Here is a 23,612-nt window from a genome sequence, read left to right as displayed (position 1 = left end):
TGCGACCGGGACCCCAGGGACTCTCGCACCTCACCCTGGGCCAGGGTCCCGCTGGCCTCGGGTACAGGCGGAGTTCGCGAGCTATGGCAAGGGGGCGGGGCAGCGCCTTGCTCGCGACGGGGGCGGGGGAAGGGGCGCGCGAGGAGGTGGGGTACTTGAAGGAGGCCGAGGGGTGGGGGTCGGCCCCGACCCGGGTTGGGTGGGCAGAGGTGCTGGCTGGGGGGAGGGGACTGAGTGGGCGGGGCGTGAGGGTGCGACTTCGAGGCGGGACCTGGAGGTGATGGGGGCCCTGAGGATGCGACCTTAGGGCGGGGCCTGGAGTGGGGCGGGGCCTTGAGGGTGCGACTTCGGGGCGGGGTTTGGCGGTGGGGTGGAGTCCTGAGGGTCAAACCTCTGCCTGGGGCCGAAGGTGGGGGCTGCCCCGTTCACACTATGGGCCTTGTCGGGGGCGGGGCATGACGCCTGAGGGGCGGGGCCTGAGCGGGAAACGTCGGGCCGGGTGTGTTCCCTTGGGGGCGTGGCCTAGACGGTGGGGCGTGGCTTTGGGAAACCAGGTCCTGGCGTCTTCGGGTGGGCGGGGAGGCCGGGAGTGCGAGCGGCAGCGGGGGGCGGGGCCCTGACGTCGTGCCCCCTCCCTCCCGCCCACAGCGCGTGAGGCGGGCAGCGCCGTCGAGGCTGAGGAGCAGGTGAAAAGCGTCCTGGAGTGGGAGCCGCGTGCCAACAGCACGCGGGAGAAGGCCGGCCCACCAGCTGCTGGGGAGGATGAGACCTCATGGACTGCACCTGGCGGCCAGCCGGCTGTGGTGGGGCCTGGGGCCAGGCCAGAGGAGGCACTGGAGGCGTCCGCGGCAGTGACCGGCACCGCCTGGCTGGAGGCCGACAGCCCGGGCCTGGGTGGAGTGACCGCAGAGGCGGGCAGCGGCGACACCCAGGCCCTTCCAGCCACGCCCTCGGCTCCTGAGGAGGCCCTGGGACAGTCATCGATGCCCACTGTTACCCCCGAGGCTACAGAGGCAAGCGGACCACCCTCCCCCACTCCTGACGACAAGCTGAGCCCAGGCTCCGAGCTCCCCAAGGAGAGCCCCTTAGAGGTTTGGCTGAACCTGGGAGGCAGCACACATGACCCACCTGGGCCAGAGCCCACATTCCCCGTTCAGGGCACACTGGAGCCCCAGCCGGCGTCAGATATAATTGACATCGACTACTTCGAAGGATTGGATGGTGAGGGCCGTGGCGCCGACCTGGAGAGCTTCCCAGGGTCGCCAGGAACCTCAGAGCACCACCCCGATAGCGGGGGAGAGACCCCTTCCTGGAGCCTGCTTGACTTATACGATGACTTCACCCCCTTTGATGAATCTGACTTCTACCCTACTACATCCTTCTATGATGACTTGGAGGAAGAGGAAGAGGAAGAGGAGGATGACAAGGATGCAGCAGGAGGTGGAGACCTGGAAGATGAAAGTGACCTTCTGGTGCCCACTGAGAAGCCTGGTCTGGGGCCCGGGACTGGCCAGCCCACCAGTCGGTGGCATGCCGTCCCCCCACAGCATACTCTGGGGATGGTCCCTGGCAGCAGCATCGCCCTCAGGCCCCGCCCAGGAGAGCCAGGCAGGGACCTGGCCCCAAGTGAGAATGGCACCGAGTGCCGCAGCGGCTTTGTGCGGCATAATGGCTCCTGCCGGTCAGTGTGCGACCTCTTCCCAAGTTACTGTCACAATGGCGGCCAGTGCTACCTGGTGGAGAACATAGGGGCCTTCTGCAGGTAAGGGTGTGGCAGGCAGGTGCACAGGGACTTATAAAAGAACTGAAAAGCATATGTGAGGCCTACTCAGCAAAGAGGAGGACATGATGGGCACAACTTCCAAGAGGTAGTGAGTTGCCAAGCCAAGAGGCTCCTGGGATTCCCAGGTCAAGAGATGTTCACGTGATATCTTCCACAGGAAGTTGCTTCTTAAATGTACTTCCTGTGACCTCACTAGGAAAGACTCCCCAGAAGTAAGATTTTGTATTTCCTCCAAGTGTGTGCCCTATACCAAAGCACTAAACTATAAAGGCAAAATGAAGGGACTTCTCTGAGGGTTTTGGAAAGCAGCCTTTACTGGCTCAAGGGGTCCCACTGGAGAGTTTTGGCTACAGTGGCACAAAGAGTAGGCTTATAAGCCTGCTCTGGAGGAAAGAAGGCCTCTGAGCATGCCCTCTGAGACACATGTATGGTAGGAAGTGGACTGTGTCTACCCACAGGGCACCTGTAGGGGGTGGACGTACAGAGTCACAGTGAGGAGCAGACCCCAAGAGGAGCCACTTAAGTAGGTCAAGTGAGGCAGAGTATCTTTCCTGGCATAGCAGATATGGGGTTCCTTGACTTTGGGTAGTGGCTTTTCCCTTTCTACTTGATCTTTGTCCTCCAGCGCAGAATGTTTTAAAGACTCAGAGAGTTTAGTGTCTCTAAGGACGTCGTCTGCAGCCAGCATCCCATGCCTCATCAGGAATACATCATACACCCACCCTCGTGGCAAGGTCATTAACCTGCTGGGGAGCTCACTGGCTTATTCTGGAAGAATCCCAAGTCAGCAGTGATCTGGGTAGTTTGCTTGTCTCCGTCCTTTACAGACCCTGGAAGTGGGGTGGGACCCCCAGATTGCTCAGGGACTTGTTTCTGTTGGTCCTAGGAGGAACATTTCTGGAATCTAGGTGTTTCTCTAAGTGTCATTCCTGATGTTTCTTTTTCTTGGTCTTTTTGGAGGTATGTGAAGAATTCAAATTCTACAGGTCTTGATGTTCCGATAGAAAAATAATATATAGAAAGTGTAAATGTTGTGCCTTTGGCATTAAAGCTGGCTTCCAGTTCCTTCTTTCCTATAAGCAATCATGAAATGATTAAGGTCAGTCATATAGAATGTGTCCACACAATTGTGATTGGAGTTGTCCAGTCATTGCTAAAAGAAGGATCTGTCATCAAGACATTATGGCAATAGTACCTTGCTAGTTGGCTAAGGGCTACCAGAAGCTACCCTGTGATTTTGCTCCTCAAGCTTTGGTTAGTGGGATGATAGTGATGCTTAGTGGGATTTACCCTGGGAGCTCTGAAATCTCTGTGTGAAATCATTGTCTTTCATCCTGCTGGAGGCCTGGGCTTTTCACCTTCAAAGTAGTCTTGCCATCACCGCATGAAATGGAGAGCCCACGATGCTTCTGGAGAGCTAGCAAAGTTCCCAGAAGCTCCTGGAGCTCTAGGGACTCCCGAGTGAGAAAGCAAGCTTGTCCTCAGTAAGCTGCCTGGCTGTGCTGACCGGGGATCCTCCAGTGGGTCCCGCTTCAGAGGACTTTTCCACAAGTCCCCCCACCAGCTCCCCTAGCTCACCTTCCCTCCCAGGGGCACACTCGGTCCTCCCTCCCAAAGATCCCTCCTCAGACTGTGCATGCCCAGGCTCTGCTCTGGCTCAGAAACTGTTTTGCATTCCATTCACAGGAGACTGCCGAGCCCTCCGTTGCAGACTGCAGCACGCCTTTGTCTCTGTCACCCTGACCCACTGCAGGGAAATGAGCAGAGCGATGGCAGAACTTTTCTAGAACCATGGGCTAGTGGGATCGTCTTTGCTCACTGCGCTCAGACAGATAGCCTCCCAGGACTGCAGAGCGTCCGTTGGAAAAGAAAGACTTTCCTGTTAGTCATGTCTCTGCGCACTATTTCGGGCGTGGAGTAGTCAATTCTCCGAGGCGAGGCATAATTTCCCCTTTTCTGGACCCCTTTTTCTTGTCTGTCATTCACCCTGAGGTTCATGTCCTCCCTCCTTTGCCTGCCTCTGTATCCTTCCACATCTTTCCTCTTTGAAGCAGCCTGGTTCCCATGGAAACAGCAATGTCATTGGAAGAGTTGGAGCCTGGGAATGTCCCCAAGGGCAAGAGAAAGTCACTCAACAAAAGGACTGAAACCCACCCAGAGGGTTGATTCTCACTGTGCTTTCATGACCGTTCTCATGGTAATAGGACAGGAAGCTTTAGGGGCAGAATTTGGGGGGCTGCAGAGACAGGAGGAGACTACACATCCATCTTTGTGTTCGTCCTTGTCTGTCACTTCCTTCTATTTCAGCATCTGGGGAGCCTCGTGAACTAGACGGGACTGCAGAACACCAGGAGAGGTTTTCCCGGGTAGAGTGGGTTGACTACTTTTGGAGCCAGAGGTCCTATTAATCTTGTTTTTCACCCAGAGCCAAGGGCAGGGGACGCTGAGAGAATCCTATAATTGTCCTCCTTGAGGCTGCGAGGTAGAAAACCAGGGTTCCCACCCCCCCCTTCCACACAGTCCCTTAACAGTCACGTGAGCGACCTGTTCACTCCGTCCCTCGGCACTCTGGTTGTCTCATTTATGTCCTGGACTCCAGTGCTGTCCTGCCCACTGCGTGGGGGTGGTCACGCAGAACCTCCACCCCAGTTGTTCTAGACCCTCATGGGAACGGGCTGCTGAGGTGAATGCGGGGCGAAAGGGCCAGGCCCTTGCTGTGGCTGCCGGCCCGTCCGCTCAGTCTCACTCTGTCGCTGCCCCCAGGTGCAACACGCAGGACTACATCTGGCACAAGGGGATGCGCTGCGAGTCCATCATCACCGACTTCCAGGTGATGTGCGTGGCCGTCGGCTCAGCCGCCCTCGTCCTGCTCCTGCTCTTCATGATGACTGTGTTCTTTGCCAAGAAGCTCTATCTGCTCAAGACGGAGAACACTAAGCTGCGAAGGACCAAGTGAGTCTGAGTCCGCCAGCCGCACCCTGCCCCTGTGGCTGCCCCCGCCATCTGACCCCGGGGACCTGGCCACGGGGGTTCCTGGCACCTGCTGTGCCTCCCTAGTTGTGTTTTCCATCCCAGAGGCTCCCCCAGGTTGATCCCTTCCTGCACGGAACATGCTGGCATTGTGGCAGGGCCTGAGCCCCTGGGGCACACCGTCCAGCGCCGTTCCCAGTGTCCTCTGCCCCGTGACAGAGGGCGCTTAAGGAAAAGACACCCAGCACCCTCCTGGCCGTGGTCCCCCATGTACGTAACTGCGCTCAGTCCTCCCACAGCGGACTGCACCTGCTCCATGGCTCTTTGCCAGGCACGGCCAGTGTGAGGATCTCGCTCACGAACTGCGAGGAGTAACCCCAGCTCCCTCAGACCTGCCGTCTCCCAGGCCCGACTCCTCCTGACTGAACGCTGGAGAGAAGAGCTTGGGCAGCACATCGCCATGCCCAGCTTGTCGGTGCCTGGTCCAGACAGAAGTGCAAGGGATTTAGGGAAGTCCTCTTGACCTCTCCTAAGTAAAGTTTTGGGGATGGAGGGGCCTAGGCTAGGCTTCCTCTGTGGCGGATTTTCAGGGCCCCATGGGAATAGAGTCTCCTTCCGGCTTCTCTCTTAGCAGACGAGTGACTTCTGTGTGCATGTGAGATCCACATGTGTTTCCCTCTAAGTCCAGGCCTTGCACACTTGGCCGTGGCCTTATGCACTGTGAGAGAGTCACTCTGTCCCTGAGCAAAGTAAGGAATGCTCTGAAGTGTCACGGGAGTCCCAAAAGGAGGAGGTTGCGGTTCAGCTTCCTGGAGGCCTGAGAGACAGTTGATGCAGAACTGTCCCCCACTTTCGACCTGTTGCCCCCTCACTCCCCTCCCCCGCTGACCCGAGACTCCCTCCAGGGAATGCTCCTGAAGTATTTTCCCTGGGATCCTGGGAAAAGGACAAAAGGCCATCTGTTGCTCCTTTGCTGGGTAAACTCCTGCACTGTGCAGATGCGGGCGGCCACCGGGAGCCTTTCAGTGACCCGTCCCGACGCTGCAGGGGCCTCTCCATTGTGTCTGTGCGCTGAGGCGGGCCGGATCCGTGCATGTCCTCATCAGCCAGGACCCTGGGTGGCAGGGGGAGGAGAGGGCCATGCTGCGACCACCTACCAGGGTAGCTGCTGAGGAGGCCAGGGGAGAGAAGGAGCAGCTGGCAGGGCAGTGGAGAAGCAAGAGTAGTGGCCAGGGACAGTACCACGTTCTAGGCCTTCCTCCATCAACAGGCTTTGTGTTCTGCACAGAGCCTGGCCCCCGGGGCACCGTCAGCTCCCAGCATGCCACCCTCACTTCCCGCGCGTGCTTCCTTGCTTTTGGGCTCACACTCCACGTCCTCCGTGTGCAACAGATACTGCTGCGGTGTACTGCCTCTGAGATGTTCACCCCCCCCCCCCCCACATATTAGCGTCTCTGAAACTGGACTGCGTCTCACAATCACTGGCATCTTATCATCACGGATGGCCAGATGGCAGTCACGATGCGTTTGTAACCGCCTGGCAGTCACAGTCCTGGCCAGAGCTGTTCATAGCGTTGTCAGTGCTTTAACGGAAGTCTCCGTGAGCCACTTCCAGTCTAGAATAAAAACTCTAGGTGATAAGAAAGTTCCTGGGTCACGCTTTTAAGGGGCAGAAGTTTTTTTTTTCCTCCGCGGTGCATCGAATAATGGCACTCCTTATTACGGTCCGCGGTGTCTGATGAAATAAGCATTTGACCCGCGACGCTTTGGGCAGGCTTGGCCATCCGTGATCATCGCACTCACGTTTTCCCTGCTCTCTTCCGTCCCAACCAGCAAATTCCGGACCCCGTCGGAGCTCCACAACGATAACTTCTCCCTCTCCACCATTGCCGAAGGCTCTCACCCAAACGTAAGGAAACTTCGCCACAGTCCCTGTACCTCCTTTCCCCCCTGCACATGCCCGCACCTTGGCTCCCCGTGATGACTTGTCTGTCACCTGTGACTTGTCTTCCCCACCCTCTCCCTTATCCATAGGCCCTGCCCAGGCCACTGCCCTTGTCTTTGGGCTACTTCCGAGCTGGGGACGGCTCCTCCCAGCTCTGGAGGTGAGCGTGGGGAGACCAGTTTGGGTGGCGACGTGGGACTAGGACAGGGACGGTGCACCGCGTCCATGACAGACAGCTCTAGGGGGTACCAAAGATCTTTTTTCCAGGATGACTCGGGATTTTTAGCTTTATCTAGACTTTAGAAGTCCGATTTTTCCTTCCCAGGGTCTTTCTGCTCTCTGTATGGAGAAGAAAGACTGTTTTCGTCGTGAGGGAATGTCCTCGTGGTCACAAGTGAATGGCAGTTGCTCTTTGGAATGGCTGGACCAGTGTCCTTTACACTGTCCAAGGAGGCATATTTACGCTGGTTAAAGCTGAGGGGGGCACAGAGCACTGGTGTAATAGTAAGTCTAGGGGTAAATTCTGTTCTTGGGAGGATGGGCTCGTAAGTATCAGTTGAGACTTAAGAGAAGGTCTCAGTCGAGCAGTTTCTAAAGATCCTGGCCTTCTAGTGTGTCTTCTGGACCACACTAACCAGTAAAGAAAGTACTGGATACTGTGAGAGAAAATCTCATAAATAAAGCAGAAACCGCCCAAGCTCCAGATCACGTCACATCCGAACCCGGGACTTCGGCATGTGACACAGGCCCCGTACCACACGGTGAAGGCATCAATACACAGATAAGGGAGCGAAACTCAGACTCACAAGCTGCCTGCGGCTGGAAAGCTTGCAGAAGAGCGGCTTGTGCTGCTGTGGGGACAGCACGGAACTAGACCACTGTTTTCCTCTGATAGATGGGGATGGTGCAGCCCCAGGAAGGGAAAGAGAGAATAACAGTAAATGTGACCTTGTTCACCAAACCCCAGGGAAGAAACTTGGCCTGGTGGAGAAGGAGGAAAGGGGTCGACTTTAAAGAAGAAATCAAAGAGGTTAGTTTAGGATAATTTGTTAAAGTCTTTGATACAAAGGGTAGAGAAGCAGATATGATTTTACTGGGTATGTACCGAGATACTAATACGTTCAAGACCATCTAATAACCCAGGACGCCAGATGTCTTATAAACGTTCAGATTGATAAGCACTTTAACCAGCCCTTGAGATAGGCACTTTGAGGACAGGAAGAGCCTCCCTCGTCTCCATACACTCCATCCCTACCTTGTTCGGCCTCACACAGTGTTACATGTGTGGTCACCATTTGTGGAACGCTGGCAAAAGATGGCCTAGCGGGGCCTTCTGGTTCCACTGTATGTGTGGGGCAGCCCACCAGACCTGTGCGGTGGTTCCTGGTTCCACTGTACGTGTGAGGTCACCTGCCAGACCTGTATGGTGGTTCCTGGTTCCACTGTACACGTGGGGCAGCCCGCCAGACCTGTCCGGTGGCTTCTGCAGGTAGGGTATTCCTTGTCCAGAGAGCAAGGGTCCTTAGGAAAGTTTCTGATGCATACATAGTCCATTGTTCTGGCATCCCAGGTGTAGACAGACAACTTTCCTCTTCCCGAAAAGGGAGAGGAAAGAAATAGCTCCTCTTGAAGGTCTCGGTGGCATGAACCAATACCGAGGCTTCCTTGGCCGACCTGACTTTGTAGAAGGTACGGCGTTTGTCCAGTAAGGCCCCCACTGACCTTGAGTTCAGAATACCACAAGGCTTAAAACTGAAGCCGCGCATGGGCTGGTCCACCATGGGGGACTCCGCCTGAGAAGGACCTGAGAAGGGGCGGTCGGGGTAGTGCTCAGGACATCCCTCAGTGGAGGGGCAAGATGAGGCTCTGGGGGTCTCCCGCCCCTCCTGGATCTTGCAGGTTGTGTCAGCCTGGCATCTTGCGCTCCACTTGTGCCCCAGGGGACATCCTGTCCCCTCTGCCAAGGCTCTGAGTGTGAGAGGGGCCGACTCTCCTGTCCAGCAGGGCGTGTACCCCCCGATCTCCTCCCTTCAGCTCTTCGTTCTCTCCACCCAGCCTGCAAGTCAGACTTGATCGTATTCAAGACCTTGTGGGCACTGACGGTCCAGACAGTTGCCACTTCAGTTCGAAGTGAAGCCCTGTCGGGCGCTTCCTTCCCCACCTGCAGTCGCTCAGTGCTACTTACTCCTCACCTGGGCTCTGCAGCAGGCGAGCCGGTGGCAGCATGAGCCCATGAGCCTGCGTGCAGCCAAACAGCCAGCCCCTGGAAGGAGCATCGGGAGGGAAGGGAGAGCCTGTTCTCCTCTGCCTGTGCTATGGAGACCTGTAAGTTCTCCAGGAGCAATGGCCAGCGTGTGGGAAGCTCAGCGTGGCTAATGTCACCTGAAATCCACAGGCCAATGCCGTGCACCGCCCCGTTGGATCTCACAGCCATGCTGTCCACGGAATGTCACGGATATGACACGGTCTTCCCAAGATTCCACAGACCTTCCAGGATTTCAGTTTATTCCTTACTAGCGCATCTCTGTGTTGTCCCTTAGTGCTTCTGTGCACTCTCTCCCCATTTCAATCTTTCTTCCTTCCGAGGCTCTACTTCTTTCATGTCCCCTGCTGAGGGAGGTTTGTGTCTGGACAAGTGGGACTCCAAGCCTGAACCCACACCACTCCTGGCCTGAGGGATCCCCATTTGGCTGGAGTGGAATGCCAGGAAGGGGAACACGGAGCAGTTCCCAGGACTTAGGCCAACTAGAGGGCCAGCTCCCTTGCCCTGAGGGATTTCTGGCACTTCAAAGGCAGATGGGCCTTCTGCTGAGGAATCAGCAACCCTAGGCTTGCTAGGATCCAGTTCTGGCGGAGACACTTGGGCTAGCACAGCTCTGTCTTGGTTCAGACACTCCCTCACCTGCCCTGTTTGTTGGAAGTACTTAGCTTGTCTAATAGCATTGTTTGGATACCTGTATTCCTTATTTCATCCCACATGTTGGCCCAGAAGTCCATTTTCTCATCTGTCTAGATCCCAGGAGCCACGCTTAACTTGGGCCCCCACCTTCAAGGCCTCACAGCTTTGATGCCCATGTCTGTAGGCACCCCTAAATATACTTTTCTTTTTCTTTTTTTTTTTTTTAATTTTCTTTCTTTATTTGACAGACAGAGATCACAAGTAGGCAGAGAGGCAGGCAGAGAGAAAGGAGGAAGCAGGCTCATCATGGAGCAGAGCGCCCAATGAGGGGCTCGATCCCAGGACCCTGGGATCATGACCTGAGCTGAAGGCAGAGGCTTTAACCCACTGAGCCACCCAGGCGCCCCTAAATATACATTTCCTCACACGAATCCTGTTTGCCCCCAAAGACTGTGTGATGGCGGTGGGTGGGGCAGTCAGAGGGAGGTGGTGTTGAACAACATGAAAATGAGTCCCGTCTTTGTAAGAGGCCTGGCAAGTACCGGCCATCCTGTCCTACTCCAGATTTGCTATGATGCAAAGTCTGCTCTGCCTGGGATCTTTAAAGGCACGGCTCTCAAGCTTCCGAGCCCATTGTCTCTCACCAGACAACACGGAAGTACGCGGCATGAAAAGTACAGTTCTTCCTCATCCCGCTTCCCTCTCCATACAGTCTGTGTATGTGTGTGTGTGTGTGTGTGTGTGTGTGTGTATGAGTGCATATACATACTTAACATATCAGGGAGATTGTTCCATCTCATTACATCTATATGTGTGTCATTGACATTTTTTTTCTAAATCTCTCCCAGCAATAATAGAAAATGCCAAGGGCCTGAAATCTGCCTCAGTACCGTATGAAGTTCATTTCTTCTGGCCCTTGTGGCATTGGGAATGGGGAACATGTGTTCCCCTGTGGTCTGGAAATCATTCCTGAGGTCTTTGAAACTCTACCATACTGCTCGGTTCAAGATAGTCTTCTGGAAAAGTGCCAAGTGAGGCTGGGGACAGGGAGAGGCGATAGTGAGTTCTGTATGCACACGGTCCTTTTGAATACCTGTAGTGTCCTGTGTAAGCCTGGAGACTTTCTCTGCTTGCTTTCCAACCAGTCACTACCCCAACCCAGTGCCATAATGGGTCAAACTCGGTAGCAGTCAGCATGGGCAAGAACTCACCACAGTTGTACGGAGTAGGCCCTGCTCCCAAAGCATGATGATCGCCTTGGATTTCAGAAGTAGTTAAAGTCAGAAAAGTCTGAGCTAGCTGGTCAGAGAGCAACATTCCCTACCCTTCTCACCACCCGTGCCTGTGATCAGCAGACCTCCAAGCACTCACAGTAGCTCTCTGGGGTGCCTGAGAAAGAGCTGAGGCCCACCGATCACATGGGTGTGCAGGCCCATCTCCGAGATACGGTGGGTCCCATTCCAGACCACCACAATAAATAAATAGCAAAATTAAGCGAATAAAAGGAAAGTTGTTGTTTTGCGGTGCATGCAGAAGTCAGGTTTACACCATACTATAGTGTAGTAAGTGACCAACAAAACAGTGTACATACCTTCATTTAAAACCACGTTCTTGCTAAGGAATGCTAACCATCATCTGAGCGGAATTCCAGCGAGTCCTATCGACTGGTCACAGATCACATCACAATAGTAATGAAAAAGTTTAAGATATTGTGAGAATCACCAAAGTGTGACACAGAGACAGGAAATGAGCAAACGGCGTTGGAAAACGATGCCGATAGACTTGCTCAACCCAGGGTTACCACCGACCTTCAATTTGTATTAAAAAAAAAAATTGCGGTGTCTACGAAGCACAAGAAAATGAGGCGTGCCTGTAAGGCCCGGACGGCCCTGAAGGAAGAGAGCCGTGGGAAAGAAGGGCATGGCTCAGAATGCCCAAAATGCAGAACTGGGGGACTGTGGACCACTGTGGGTTTCCTGAAAGCCTGCAACAAGCAAATTCAGGTCCGGGTCCAGAGCTGGTCCGAGGGCTGAGGGCAGCACACACACCCAGGTAGGCAGGAACGGATGGTGAACCAGCAGTGCGAGTCCCATCCCACACGAAGGACGACAGGCCTGTTGAGGCAGCGGGACTCACCCGGGCGTGGGTTGAGGAAACACCTTTCAAGTTAGCATCTCTTGGTAGATAAACCCCTGCCGGGAAGGGGCACACATACCTCTGTCCTCTCGTCAGAGGGCGTGTAGTTTTCAGGGCGACCTTCCTAGAAAGCGGCTGCAAAGGCATCCGTTTGGTTCCTTCGAGTCTTAGAGTCTCTTTCTTTCTTCTCTCCAAAGCCTGGGGTGGTTCTTTGACCCCCTCTATCCGCCGTCTCCTTCCCACCCCTCCCTCACCCTTTTCCCTCTTCCAGGATGATCCCAGTGCTCCCCACAAAATCCAGGAAGCTCTCAAGTCCTGCCTGAAAGAGGAGGAGTCATTTAACATCCAGAACTCCATGTCACCCAAGCTCGAGGGTGGCAAAGGTGACCAGGCGGACTTGGAGGTGAACTGTCTTCAGAATGACCTCACCTGAAGCAGAGCAAGAAGAGAGGGCATGGGGGGCGGGGGGCAGGGGAAGAAACGTGACCTCCTCTTGTACAGAGTCTATTTCTTGTAACCATTTGTTAAACACTTTCTTTCTCTGGTCTCATGGCATGCCTTGATGTATTTTGTACAGGAGGGAGAAAACACAAAATAAGCAAAGAACCTGAACAGAACCGCATACGTTGGGTTGTTTTGTCTGTGCTGTCTGTACATTGCTTCTGCCGCTGTGATTTCTAAACCTACGCTTTTATTTCAACTGACTTTTTTTTTGTACTTTGACCCACCTTTTTTTGAAATAAGAGTAAACAACAAAGTTCTTGAAATAAAACTTTTTAAAAAGCCATTTTCTGGAAGTCATTGTGTCCACTCCCTACCTATCCTTGTCAGTCTGTGTTGAGTTCTTTTTTTTTTTTTTTAAAGAGGTTTTATTTATTTATTTGACAGAGAGAGAGATCACAAGCAGGCAGAGAGGCAGGCAGAGAGAGGGGGAGAGGCAGGCTCCCTGCTGAGCAGAGAGCCTGATGCAGGGCTCGATCCTAGGACCCTGAGATCGTGACCCAAGCCAAAGGCAGAGGCTTAACCCACTGAGCCACCCAGGTGCCCCTCTGTGTTGAATTCTTAATAAGAATTCCTAATACGAATAAGAAATAAGAATAAATAACTTCTAATTTATACATGTTTGAAATCCCAGAGGTTCTCCATGCATCGCTTGGATTGCCATAACAAAAACACCACAGACTAGGTGGCTTCAACAATAGAAATTTATTTTCTAATGGTTTTGGAGGCTGGGTGGATGTCCAAGATCAAGGTACCAACAGAGCTGGTTTCTGACGGGGATCTCTGCCCGGCTTGCACACAGCCACCTTCTTGCTGTTTGCCTTTTTTCTGTGCACACGTGAAGAGAGGGAGAGGTCTCTGGTATCTTTTCCTCTTCTGAGAAGGACCCCAGTCCTATTGGATTAGGAAGACCCTGTCTCTAGATACAGTCACACTAGGGGTTAGGGCTTCAACATATGACTTTTGGGGTGACACGATTCAGTCCATGAGTCTGTAGTGCCTTATATATTAAGAATACCCTTTTCTAGGGGCACCTGGGTGGCTCAGTGGCTTAAGCCTCTGCCTTTGGCTCAGATCATGATCTCAGGGTCCTGGGATCAAGCCCTGCATCGGGCTCTCTGCTCAGCAGGGAGCCTTCTTCCCCCTCTCTCTGCCTGCCTCTCTGCCTATTTGTGATCTCTCTCTCTGTCAAATAAATAAATAAAATCTTAAAAAAAAAAAAAAAAAAAGAATACCCTTTCCTTGGGGTGCCTGGTTGGCCCAGTCAGTAGCACACGTGACTCTTGATCTCAGGGTTGTGAATTCAAGCCCTACTAGGGATATAGAGCTTACTTAAAAAAAAAAAAAAAGAAGAAGAAGAAAGAAAGAGAAAGAATACCCTTCCCTTCTTTCATAAACAGATGTTGAGCACTTAGCCAAGCATGATGTTAAATGCCAGGAACTCTGGATAAATAAAACAGACCCTAATCTCAGGAAATTAACAATGTAACTTGAGAAACAGAATTATAAACAAATAATTATAGGGGCACCTCAGTGGATCAGTCAGTTGAGCGTCCCACTCTTGGTTTCAGCTCAGGTCTGAATTTCAGGGTCCTGGATTGAGCCCCGCATGGGGTTCCGCGCTCAGCAGGGGATCGGCTGGGGATCCTCCCGCTCTCCCTCTGCCCCTCCTACCCTATGTTAACAATCTCTCTCTCTCAAATAAATAAATAAATCTTTAAAAAATAAATATAATACATGGTGTCAACATATATTACAAAACTGGAAGCGAGAGTTTTGAATTCAGAAAGGCTTCCAGGAAAGAGCTTTAAATTGGACTTTGAAGGATGAGGAGGCGTTTTTCAGGATAACCTGGGAAGAGAGGGTGTTCCAGGTAGAGGGAGGATATTCATGGAAAAGTCTTGCCATATGACCAGAAACTGTGAGAGGGAGGGGTCCTGAGTGATGAGGTTGGAAAGGGCAAGTTAGGACAGATTGCAAAGGGCCTTGAATACCATTAAACACGGCTAAGGCAAGGTCAGATTTGTTTTCTAAGAAGATAGCTCTGGAGACGGTGGTGAATGCAGACAGAATGGAGATCGTAAATGCAAGCAATAAATGAGGAGGGATTAGAGAGAAAATTAGGGAGTCCAAATGGCCAGAATTACTACTGGAAGAGTTTTCTAGAACTTTGCTTGTGTTCAGTCTGTGATAATTCCAGTAAATGGAATCTCTGTGAACGTGTTTCTGTTGCCTTGGTTTTGGCTAGTTCTCCCTGATCGGTCTTCCCCAGTGCCTCATTCTTTTTTATTTTGTGCTGGACATGGTATTTATAAAATACTTTATTTATTTATTTATTTATTTATTGAAAGATTTATATTTATTGAAATATTTTGCCTAGGATGATTTCTTCCTTTAGAGAGGGGTTTTTTGTTTGCCTCTGTCAAGTGCCCAGGGGCACTAGACTTCTGCAATCACATTATTATTATTCCAGATCAAGGTTGGAAAGTCCCAGGTCACTGAAACCAGTCTGTAGACTTATCAGACTATGCAAGAGCTGGTTTGCTTTTGGTTCATCCTTACCTTTAAGGGCACAATTCTCTGGGGTCACAGCCCCAAACAGGCAGTGGTTTACCAGCTTTCCACCTTTGGTAGGCCCTGAACTCCAACGCTGCTGCCCACCCCCCAAGTCCCCAAACATTCAGAAACACAACTTAGTGTTCTAGCCCCCTCTTCCAAATGGGTAAGTGCCTCTGGGGAAGAAGTGGCCCTGAATGCTGGGCTCTCCTGTCTGAGTTCCTCTCCTCTCTGGGATGTCAGCCTTGTAATTCTGCAGTATTTTGTTAGCTCTTTGATGCTTTTCAGATATTTGTACATCTTTTGGTGTCCTTAGTGAAAGGGTTGGTCTAAATTTACCTAGTCTCCCATTTCCTAACAACAGAAGTCCTCTGTTTTCATCTTGGGACTTTTGCCCAGATGACATTCAGCTGCTTCTGTGAGCTCAGTCTGCTCTTTGCTATCGGATAGGGCTGCAAATTAGGATGTTGGGTTACGGCCTGTGTGTATTACGGTTTCCTAACCTGATGCTTATCCACTTTTGGGGGGGGCGGTGGTTGGCATGGTTTTACTTAGGATTTCCTGTACTCTCTGAATCAGGGGACAGACCCGTCTTTCATGGCTAGGCACCTCTGGCTCCTTTCATAAGGAGGCCCAATCAAGAGGGATTGTATGTGAAAGTACTTTGTAAGTTCTAAATCCCATCCAGACCTAAGGGTTTGTTAGTATCATGGTTTTTTTTTTTTTTTTTTTTTTTTTTCCGCACAACAGTATTATGGGATGCAGATCACCGCCCTTGGCTCTATCTATCCCATCTTCACACATGCAGGAGGGATAGGAAAACCTAGATCAGAAGGGGAGCAGGAGACAATGCAGGCCTATGGAGTTACCAGATGTCGCCAAGAGTCTTTGGCCCTGGGAGGAGGCCACCATGTTGGAATCAGATATATCGATGTCTCGCTGCGCTGGCCCTCTTTCCTGCCAGGGCGTTTGTGCCTCTTAGTGACCGTGCTCCGTGAGCCCAGCCAGCATCCTCTCTGGGGACCTCAGCTCTGCCCCTCGGGGATTACCTATGATTGACAGGTCCCTCTTCAGCACCCCGGCACTCTCAGGTGACATTCCCCAGACGTCTTCTGTCTGCTTTTTCCACACCACTCCATAGCCCGTCTTGTGTCCTCCTCTCTAAAGAAAGGGCAAACCGAAAATGTGGGAAACACAGGCATCGCGGAAGAAAGTTCATTTGTCTGGGGGCCTTCCGGCACTGACGGATCACTTCACTTTGGAGAAGTGTCCATGCGGTGCTGAGCCATCTGTCTCCACAAGGCATTTCCTTGACACATACGCCACACCTGTGTTTGTGTCCCGGGGCTGCCATAACAAATGAGCCCAGGCTCCATGGCTAAAACAACGGAGATGTGCTGAAAGCCACCGTTCTAAACTCAAAGTGTCAGTAGGGCCAAGCTCCCTCTAACTGCTCCAGGGAAAAATCATTCCTCATCTCTTCCCAGCTTCCGAGAGCTGCCAGTAATCCCCAGCATTCTTTGGCTTATACTTACATCACTCTGGTTTCTGCCTCTATCTTCACATGGCCATCTTCCCTTTGCCTGTGTCTGTGTCTCTGTGACCTTCTTATAAGGACCCCTAGTCATTGGGTTGAAGGCCCACCCTAATCCAGTAGGACCTCCTCTCAACTTGATTACAGCTGCAAAGACCCTATTTCCACACGAGACCACCCTTACAGATAGTGGGAGTTAGGACTTCAATATCTGTTTTTGATGAGACGCAGCTGTGAACACACCTTTCTATTTAGAATACATTTCACACCCATGCTCTTCTCACAGGCTCACCGGAGCCGGGAGTTGGGGTCTTAAGACTGGAAAGCATCAGTGACAATATTAGAACCCAGACTTCAGGGGCGCCTGGGTGGCTTGGTGGGTTAAGCCTCTGCCTTCGGCTCAGGTCATGATCTCAGGGTCCTGGGATCGAGTCCCGCATCGGGCTCTCTGCTCAGCAGGGAGCCTGCTTCCTCCTCTCTCTCTGCCTGCCTCTCTGCCTACTTGTGATCTCTGTATGTCAAATAAATAAATAAATAATCTTAAAAAAAAAAAAAAAACCCAGATTTTAAACTTCTATTTCGGTGTCCTTTCCTCTGTGTGACATCACACCACAGACACAGTCCCTTGTCCTTTCTCATATAATTTATAGGAATGAAAGGTTAGTCTGGGCTCCGAAAAGCAGCCCTAACACTGGACTCAGAGCTAGAAGGCCTCTCCATTGAGGGAGTCAAAAGAACTCTCGGAACCTCAGGTTCTTCATCTGTAAAAATCCTTACCTCTTCACAGGACTACCTAGGCACCAGGGATAAAGCGAAGAACAGAATGGACCAAAAGCCCAGCCTGATGGCGCTTACTTCCCAGTGTCATGATGTTCATACAAGGTATGTGAACATATTCTGAGAAGTGGAAGGGGCTGTACCGACCCACCCTCCAAACCCAAGGGAAAGGGGCATAAGGGCTACTTTATTGGTCAAGCAAGCAGTGAGTTGTGTGAACACCACCACTGCTGAGAATGACCTCGTAGCTTCTCCCCTAGCTCTGGGGCTCCCACAGGTACGTGAGAGGCTTTGGGGGAAGTGAGGGTCTCTGCCAGTTTGAACATGGAAGTTATAATGCCTCCTGGGTGTGTAACCATGAGATTACACAAAGTACGTGGGAGCAAAGAAGATAGGCCAAGTCACCCTGAGGGATCTGATGGCCAACCAGCCTCAGCAACACCTTGGCCAAGGGCTTATCAAAGCCAAAGGCAGAAATGTGTCTGTCACCAGGGTCGGCCCCTGTACCTACACTGCGTGCAGTGCAGAGGTCTGTATCGAGGAGCAGAATTGCTAGGATGTAATTCAGCCTCTCTCAACCTTTCCAAGATAACGTCCCAAGTGGCTCAGTCAATGAACAGCTCCCACCAACAACGGATGAGAGTTGCTTTTGCCTCATCAGCACTTAGAGCCCCACGTTAGGAATAGAAATTACTTAAAGTCTTAAAAAATAATAATAATAGTAATAAAGAAAGAAAGAAGGGGTGCCTGGGTGGCTCAGTGGGTTAAGCTTCTGCCTTCAGCTCAGGTCATGATCTCCGGGTCCTGGGATCGAGCCCCACATTGGGCTCTCTGCTCAACGGGGAGCCTACTTCCCCCTGCCTCTCTGCCTACTTGTGATTTCTCTCTGTCAAATAAATAAATAAATAAAATCTTTAAAAAAGAGAGAGAGAGATTCTCACATTTTAAAAAATATTTTATTTATTTATTTGACAGAGATCACAAGTAGGCAGAGAGGCAGACAGAGAGAGAGGAGGAAGCAGGCTCCCTGCTGAGCAGAGAGCCCAATGCGGGACTCGATATTAGGACCCTGGGATCATGACCTGAGCTGAAGGCAGAGGTTTTAACCCATTGAGCCACTCAGGCACCCCAGATTCTCACATTTTCAATTCTAGCCATTCTTAAGGCATGTAATGGTATATAATTGTGATTTTAATTGGCATTCTCTAGTGATCAGTGATTGCGTCCCTCCCCATATGTTTATTAATCATCTACATTTCTACTTTTGTGAAGCATCTGCTTAACCCTTTAGACTGTTTTTCTATTTGACTATCTTCTATCACATTTATGAGCTCTTTTATAGGTCATATGTGTCACAGATATCTTTTTATCCTCTGTGGCTTGCAGTTTCATACACCTGATGTTAAAGTAACATTAAACTTAATTTTTATGTAGTCAAACTTATCAATCCTCCTTTCCCATTACAAAATCCTTCCCAAAGAGCTTTGCCACCTAGGGTGCTCAAAGTCACATGAAGACACCGCTTATATCTTAATAGCAAGAAAAACGTCAGATAACCTGCACAATCGCAATTTTTTGGCCTCATCTGGGAGCTGAGGTCACAAGGCAGCCAGATAAATTGAATTCCAAAGGGCGACAAGCCCCTTCCAAGAGACTCAGCACAGAGCCCTGGAGGGGGCGGCAGCGCCATAAAAATGGGAAAGGAGACAGCCATATGTTAATGAATTCACAAAAGCAAAGTTTAGCCAGTCTGACAGTTCAGAATCTCAGAAAGCTCTAGACACAAGGGTTGTCTATGGCCATTCACACGCTCTTTTCCACAAGCCTCAATTGGGTGCTCACAAGAAAAACTGGGGGCGGGAAGCACGAGACCCGAGAGCACCCCAGTTCGTGGTGCACCGGAACAACACGACACCCACTTTCCAGACTCCTCTATCACTCAAAGCAAAAGCTTTAAGCTTCTGGAAACCTTGCTGTTCCCACAGCCAGGAAAAATGAACTGCCTCTGAGAGAGGGTAAAAGCAAAGCCACCTGCCTGGGCACCTGCCTGGGCAGGTGGGGCAGGAAGCCCTTTTCCCCACTATAAGGTATCATTTCTGATACCTGTCGAGGGAAAAAGGAAGGAAACCCCACCCTGAGACTCAGGAGTTGCAAGATCTATCTACGAGTGCCGCTGAACTGGGAAAAATGAGAAAAACTGCCCCCATCACGGGTCTCTCTGTGATTAAGCCACAGCAGTTTGCTGCTGGCAAAATGGGAAAAGCATGAAGAGACCCTCCTTCTCTGAGGTTCAGGCACACAGGGCTTGCTGAAAGTGGAACTCAGAAATGCTGAGAAAAACATTCTAGCATCCCAGGCTTCACATGAATCAAAAGGTAGCAGCTGTTTGCCATTGAAGAAGTTAGAGCAAAAGCAAAATTCGAACTCAGCTGTACTGCTGAGTTGACTGCCCCAGTCCCTCTATGGACAACCCCACAGAAAAAGAGACATGCCCATATTTAGGCATCAACACTATTTACTTAAATCTCTACCATTCTTTTACACACAATATCTGGCATTTATTCCATACCTAGAAACAAAAAGAAGAAAAGAGAAACAAGCCACTGTCAAATGATAAAGGGGTCAAAACAACCAGACCCAGAGATAACCCAGGTAATGGAACTATGGGAGACTAATCTGTTAAAGGATGTGGTGGAAAAGGTGAGCTGTATGCATAAACAGATGGAGAATTTAAGCAGGAACATGAATATGAAAAAAAAAAGGAATCATAAAAATGCTAGTAGTAAACAGCAAAAAGATCACCACAAAACCAGAAATGAAGAGTCCCTTCGTGTATATTATTAATAACATAGAAAATAAACTTCAGAACAAGGAATTTTACAGGGATAAAGAGGAGCATCACATAATGACAAAGATGGTTTATCAAGAAGACATGACAATTTTAAAAGTGTATAAAACCTAATGACAGCTTCAAAATGTATAAAACAAAACCTGGTTGAAACCAAAGAAGAAATAACTAAACTCCACTTACAGTTGGAGTTTTCAGCACTCCTCCCTCAATATGTGGAAACCAAAATCACTGAAGGTACGAAAGACCTAAATAACACTATCAACTTGATCTAATTGGCCTTTCTATAGTCCTTCCCACAACTGCAGAATACACAATATTTCAAGTGTGCATAGATAGTGCATAGATAATGTTCATAGTCAAGATAGATGATATTCTGGGCTATAAGGATTCCTGGCTGGCTCAGCTAGTAGAGCATACAACTTTTGATCTCTGGGTTGTAAGACCCATGCTGGGTGTAGACATTACTTAAAAATATATATATATTTTAAAAAGAAAAAAAAAGCTTTTAAGATGATATTCTGGGCTATAAAATAAATCTTGAAATGTAAATATATTGCAATCATACAAAGCATGTCCTGACTAAAATAGAATTAAACTAATAATCAGTAATAAGATATCTGGAAACACCCAGGTCCAAGAATTTGAAAATTAAACCCCACATTTTGACCCACCATTCAAAATCACAAGTGAAATAAAATATTTTTAATTGAATGAAAATGAAAACACAGCAGATCAAAATTTGAGGAGCACAGGTAAAGCAGTACTTAGAGGGAGATTTTTTTAAATTTTTTAAAAGATTTTATTTATTTATTTGACAGACAGAGATCACAAGTAGGCAGAGAGAGAGGAGGGGAAGCAAGCTGGCTGCTGAATGGAGAGCCTGATGCAGTGCTTGGTCCCAGGACCCTGGGATCATGACCTGAGCCAAAGGCAGAAGCTTTAGCCCACTGAGCCACCCAGGTACCTATGTCCTGTCGAGCCCCTGTGTCTGGCTCTCTGCTTATCAGGGAGCCTGCTTCTTTCTCTCCCTCTGCCACTTCCCCCCACTTGTGCTCTCTTGCACACACACACTCTCTCTCTCAAATAAATAAATAAAATCTTTTAAAAATATGAAATTAAATTAAGTTTAAAATACTGTCAATACCAAGTGCAGGAGAGGCTGTTGGAACCACTAGAACTCTCAAACATTGCTTCTGGGAAAGCACTCTGGAAAACAGGGTGGTGGTTTCTTATAAAGGTAAGTGTACTTACAACCTATGAATTGCATTCCTAGATACTCAACAGAAATAAAATATATGTCCGTAGATAGACCTGTGTATGTATGTACATAGCAGCTTTATTCACAATCACCAAAACTAGAAAACAACAAAAATGTACACCCACCATGAACAGATTAAGTGACATACAGTGGGATACTCTTCAGCCACAGAAAGGAATGAACTACTCATACACACAGTATGGATCAATCTGAAAAACAACAGGCTGAGTTGAAGCTAGAATCAAAAGGCTACATCCTGGGGCACCTGGTGGCTCAACCAGTAGAGCACGTGACTGTTGATCTCAGGATTGTGAGTTTGAGCCCACACTGAGGGTAGAGTTCACTTTAAAAAAAAAAGAGAGAGAGAGAGAGAGAGCCTACATATTTGATCTGTTTATTTTACATTCTGGAAAAGGCAACACTGTAGGGACAGAAAATACATCAGTGGCTGCCAAGATCTGAGGATAGAGGGAGAGAATTGACCGCCCAGGAATAAGGAAACTCACCCCAATGGAAATGTTCTGTAATTTGCTTGTGCTGGTGGCCGCACAACTTGCACATGCGTTAAATCCCATCAAACTGTATATTTTAAAAAGGTGAGGGGCACCTGGGTGGCTCAGTGTGTTAAAACCTCTGCCTTCGGCTCAGGTCATGATCCCAGGGTCCTGGGATCGAGCCCCTCATCGGGCTCTCTGCTCAGCGGGGAGCCTGCTTCCCCCTCTCTCTGTCTCTGCCTGCCTCTCTGCCTACTTGTGACCTCTGTCAAATAAAAAAAAAATTCTTTAATTTTTAAAAAATCTTAAAAAGGTGAATTTTACACCGTGTGTTGGGAGTCCCCAAGATCACACCCAGTCATAAGGATTCACCCACAGCTAAGATTTATGACAGAGATAGCATACAAAGCAAAATCAGCCAAGAGCAAAGGCATGGGGAGGGAGGTCCAGAGAGAACAAGGAGCAAGCTTCCAAGAATCCTTTCCCAGTGGAGTCAATAGAGCACATACTTAATTCCTCCAGCAATGAATTGTGACAAGAGATTTGAAACGTCGTCTATCAGGGATGCTCAAAGAGATTCAGTGGCCAGAGTTGTTACCGAGACCTGGTTATGTAGGCACCCACTGCTTAGCACATACCAAGATTCCAGTCTCCCAGAAGGCAAGCAGGTGTTCAGCGTAAACCACATTGTTTGCAGAAACCCTGTAGGCACAGTGAGCCACTTACTGGAGCGCGTAGTAAGAACCCTTCTGAAATCTGGAACTCGGAGATGCCCACCACGGAACAACCCTGTAAGCAGTCCTTTCTTGGCGCAGCTATATTAACTCTTTTCTACACTTATCTCAACAAACCTAACCCCAGAAAAGAAAGAAAAAAAAAGAAAAAAAAAATTGTTCTCTTCCTTGAGATGATGAAAGCACTTTCCTGGGGTGCATGGCTTGTTCAGCAGGTGAAACATGCGACTCTTGATCTCAGGGGTGGTGAGTTTGAGCCCCTTGTCGAGTGTAGAGATTACTTAAAAGTAAATCTTAAGAAAAACTTTTTAAGGGCGCCTGGGTGGTTCAGTGGGTTAAGCCTCTGCCTTTGGCTCAGGTCATGACGCCGGGGTCCTGGGGTTGAGCCCTGCATCGGGCTCTCTGCTCAGCAGGGAGCCTGCTTCTCTCTCTCTCTCTCTCTCTGCCTGCCTCTCTGCCTACTTGTGATCTCTCTGTCAAATAAGTAAATAAAATCTTTTTTAAAAAAACTTTTTAAAATTATGGAATAATTCCATATTTTTAAATAAAAACTATGTGTTGTCTTTCACATCCAGGTCTGTAATCAGTGGTATGCCAGAGGTGACTGATACTAGTTTGGAATAAAGTGTTTCACTTTTCATGTATTTTGTGAGCCAATTATTAAATACAGTGATTATTAAAAATTAACCTGTATAAACTTCAGTTAAATAGATTATGTTAAAAACAAGTGTAATAACTGAGTGGCTCAGTTGGTTGAGCAACTGCCTTTGGCTCAGGTCATGATCCCGGAGTCCTGGGATCGAGTCCCACATCGGGCTCCCAGCTCCAGGGGGAGTCTGATTCTCCTTCTGACCTTCTCCCCTCTCATGCTCTCTCTCACTCTTTCTCTCTCAAATAAATCAAATCTTTTTTAAAAATGTAATAAAAAAAAAACCCCAAATACTCAAAACTCATCACTCCCTACTCACTTTACTATTATCTCTGCTCTTGAGGTTATTAGTGTCAATTCACTCTACATGTCAGAAATACCGTCTGTACTGCTACTGCACATTTTCTTTCCTCCTCTTTTCTTTTTTTAAGATTTTATTTTTTTTATTTGACAGAGAGATCACAAGTAGGCAGAGAGGCAGGCAGAGAGAGAGGGGGAAGCAGGCTCCCCTCTGAGCAGAGAGCC

At 49.7% G+C, this 23,612-nt stretch overlaps 1 protein-coding gene across 3 annotated transcripts in view; it reads left to right on the top strand.

Annotated features, from left to right (window-relative positions):
- The window catches only part of CSPG5 (chondroitin sulfate proteoglycan 5), a 34,526-nt gene that overhangs the window by 278 nt on the left and 10,636 nt on the right, over positions 1-23,612 (top strand). The window contains exons 2-5 of one of the 3 annotated variants that reach the window (XM_059160752.1): positions 649-1,762; positions 4,547-4,735; positions 6,587-6,662; positions 17,112-17,206. In XM_059160752.1, coding sequence (XP_059016735.1) covers positions 649-1,762; positions 4,547-4,735; positions 6,587-6,662; positions 17,112-17,206 — 1,474 coding nt within the window. Of the gene's footprint in view, positions 1-648; positions 1,763-4,546; positions 4,736-6,586; positions 6,663-6,787; positions 6,878-12,004; positions 12,515-17,111; positions 17,207-23,612 lie in introns of those variants that run through there. The other 2 variants (XM_059160751.1, XM_059160753.1) reach the window with 2 other exon arrangements.

Source organism: Mustela lutreola, chromosome 2, assembly GCF_030435805.1.
Source record: "Mustela lutreola isolate mMusLut2 chromosome 2, mMusLut2.pri, whole genome shotgun sequence".
Lineage (NCBI taxonomy): Eukaryota > Metazoa > Chordata > Mammalia > Carnivora > Mustelidae > Mustela > Mustela lutreola.
Note: the sequence above shows the minus strand (reverse complement) of the source record. Positions and strands in the feature narration are given on the sequence as shown.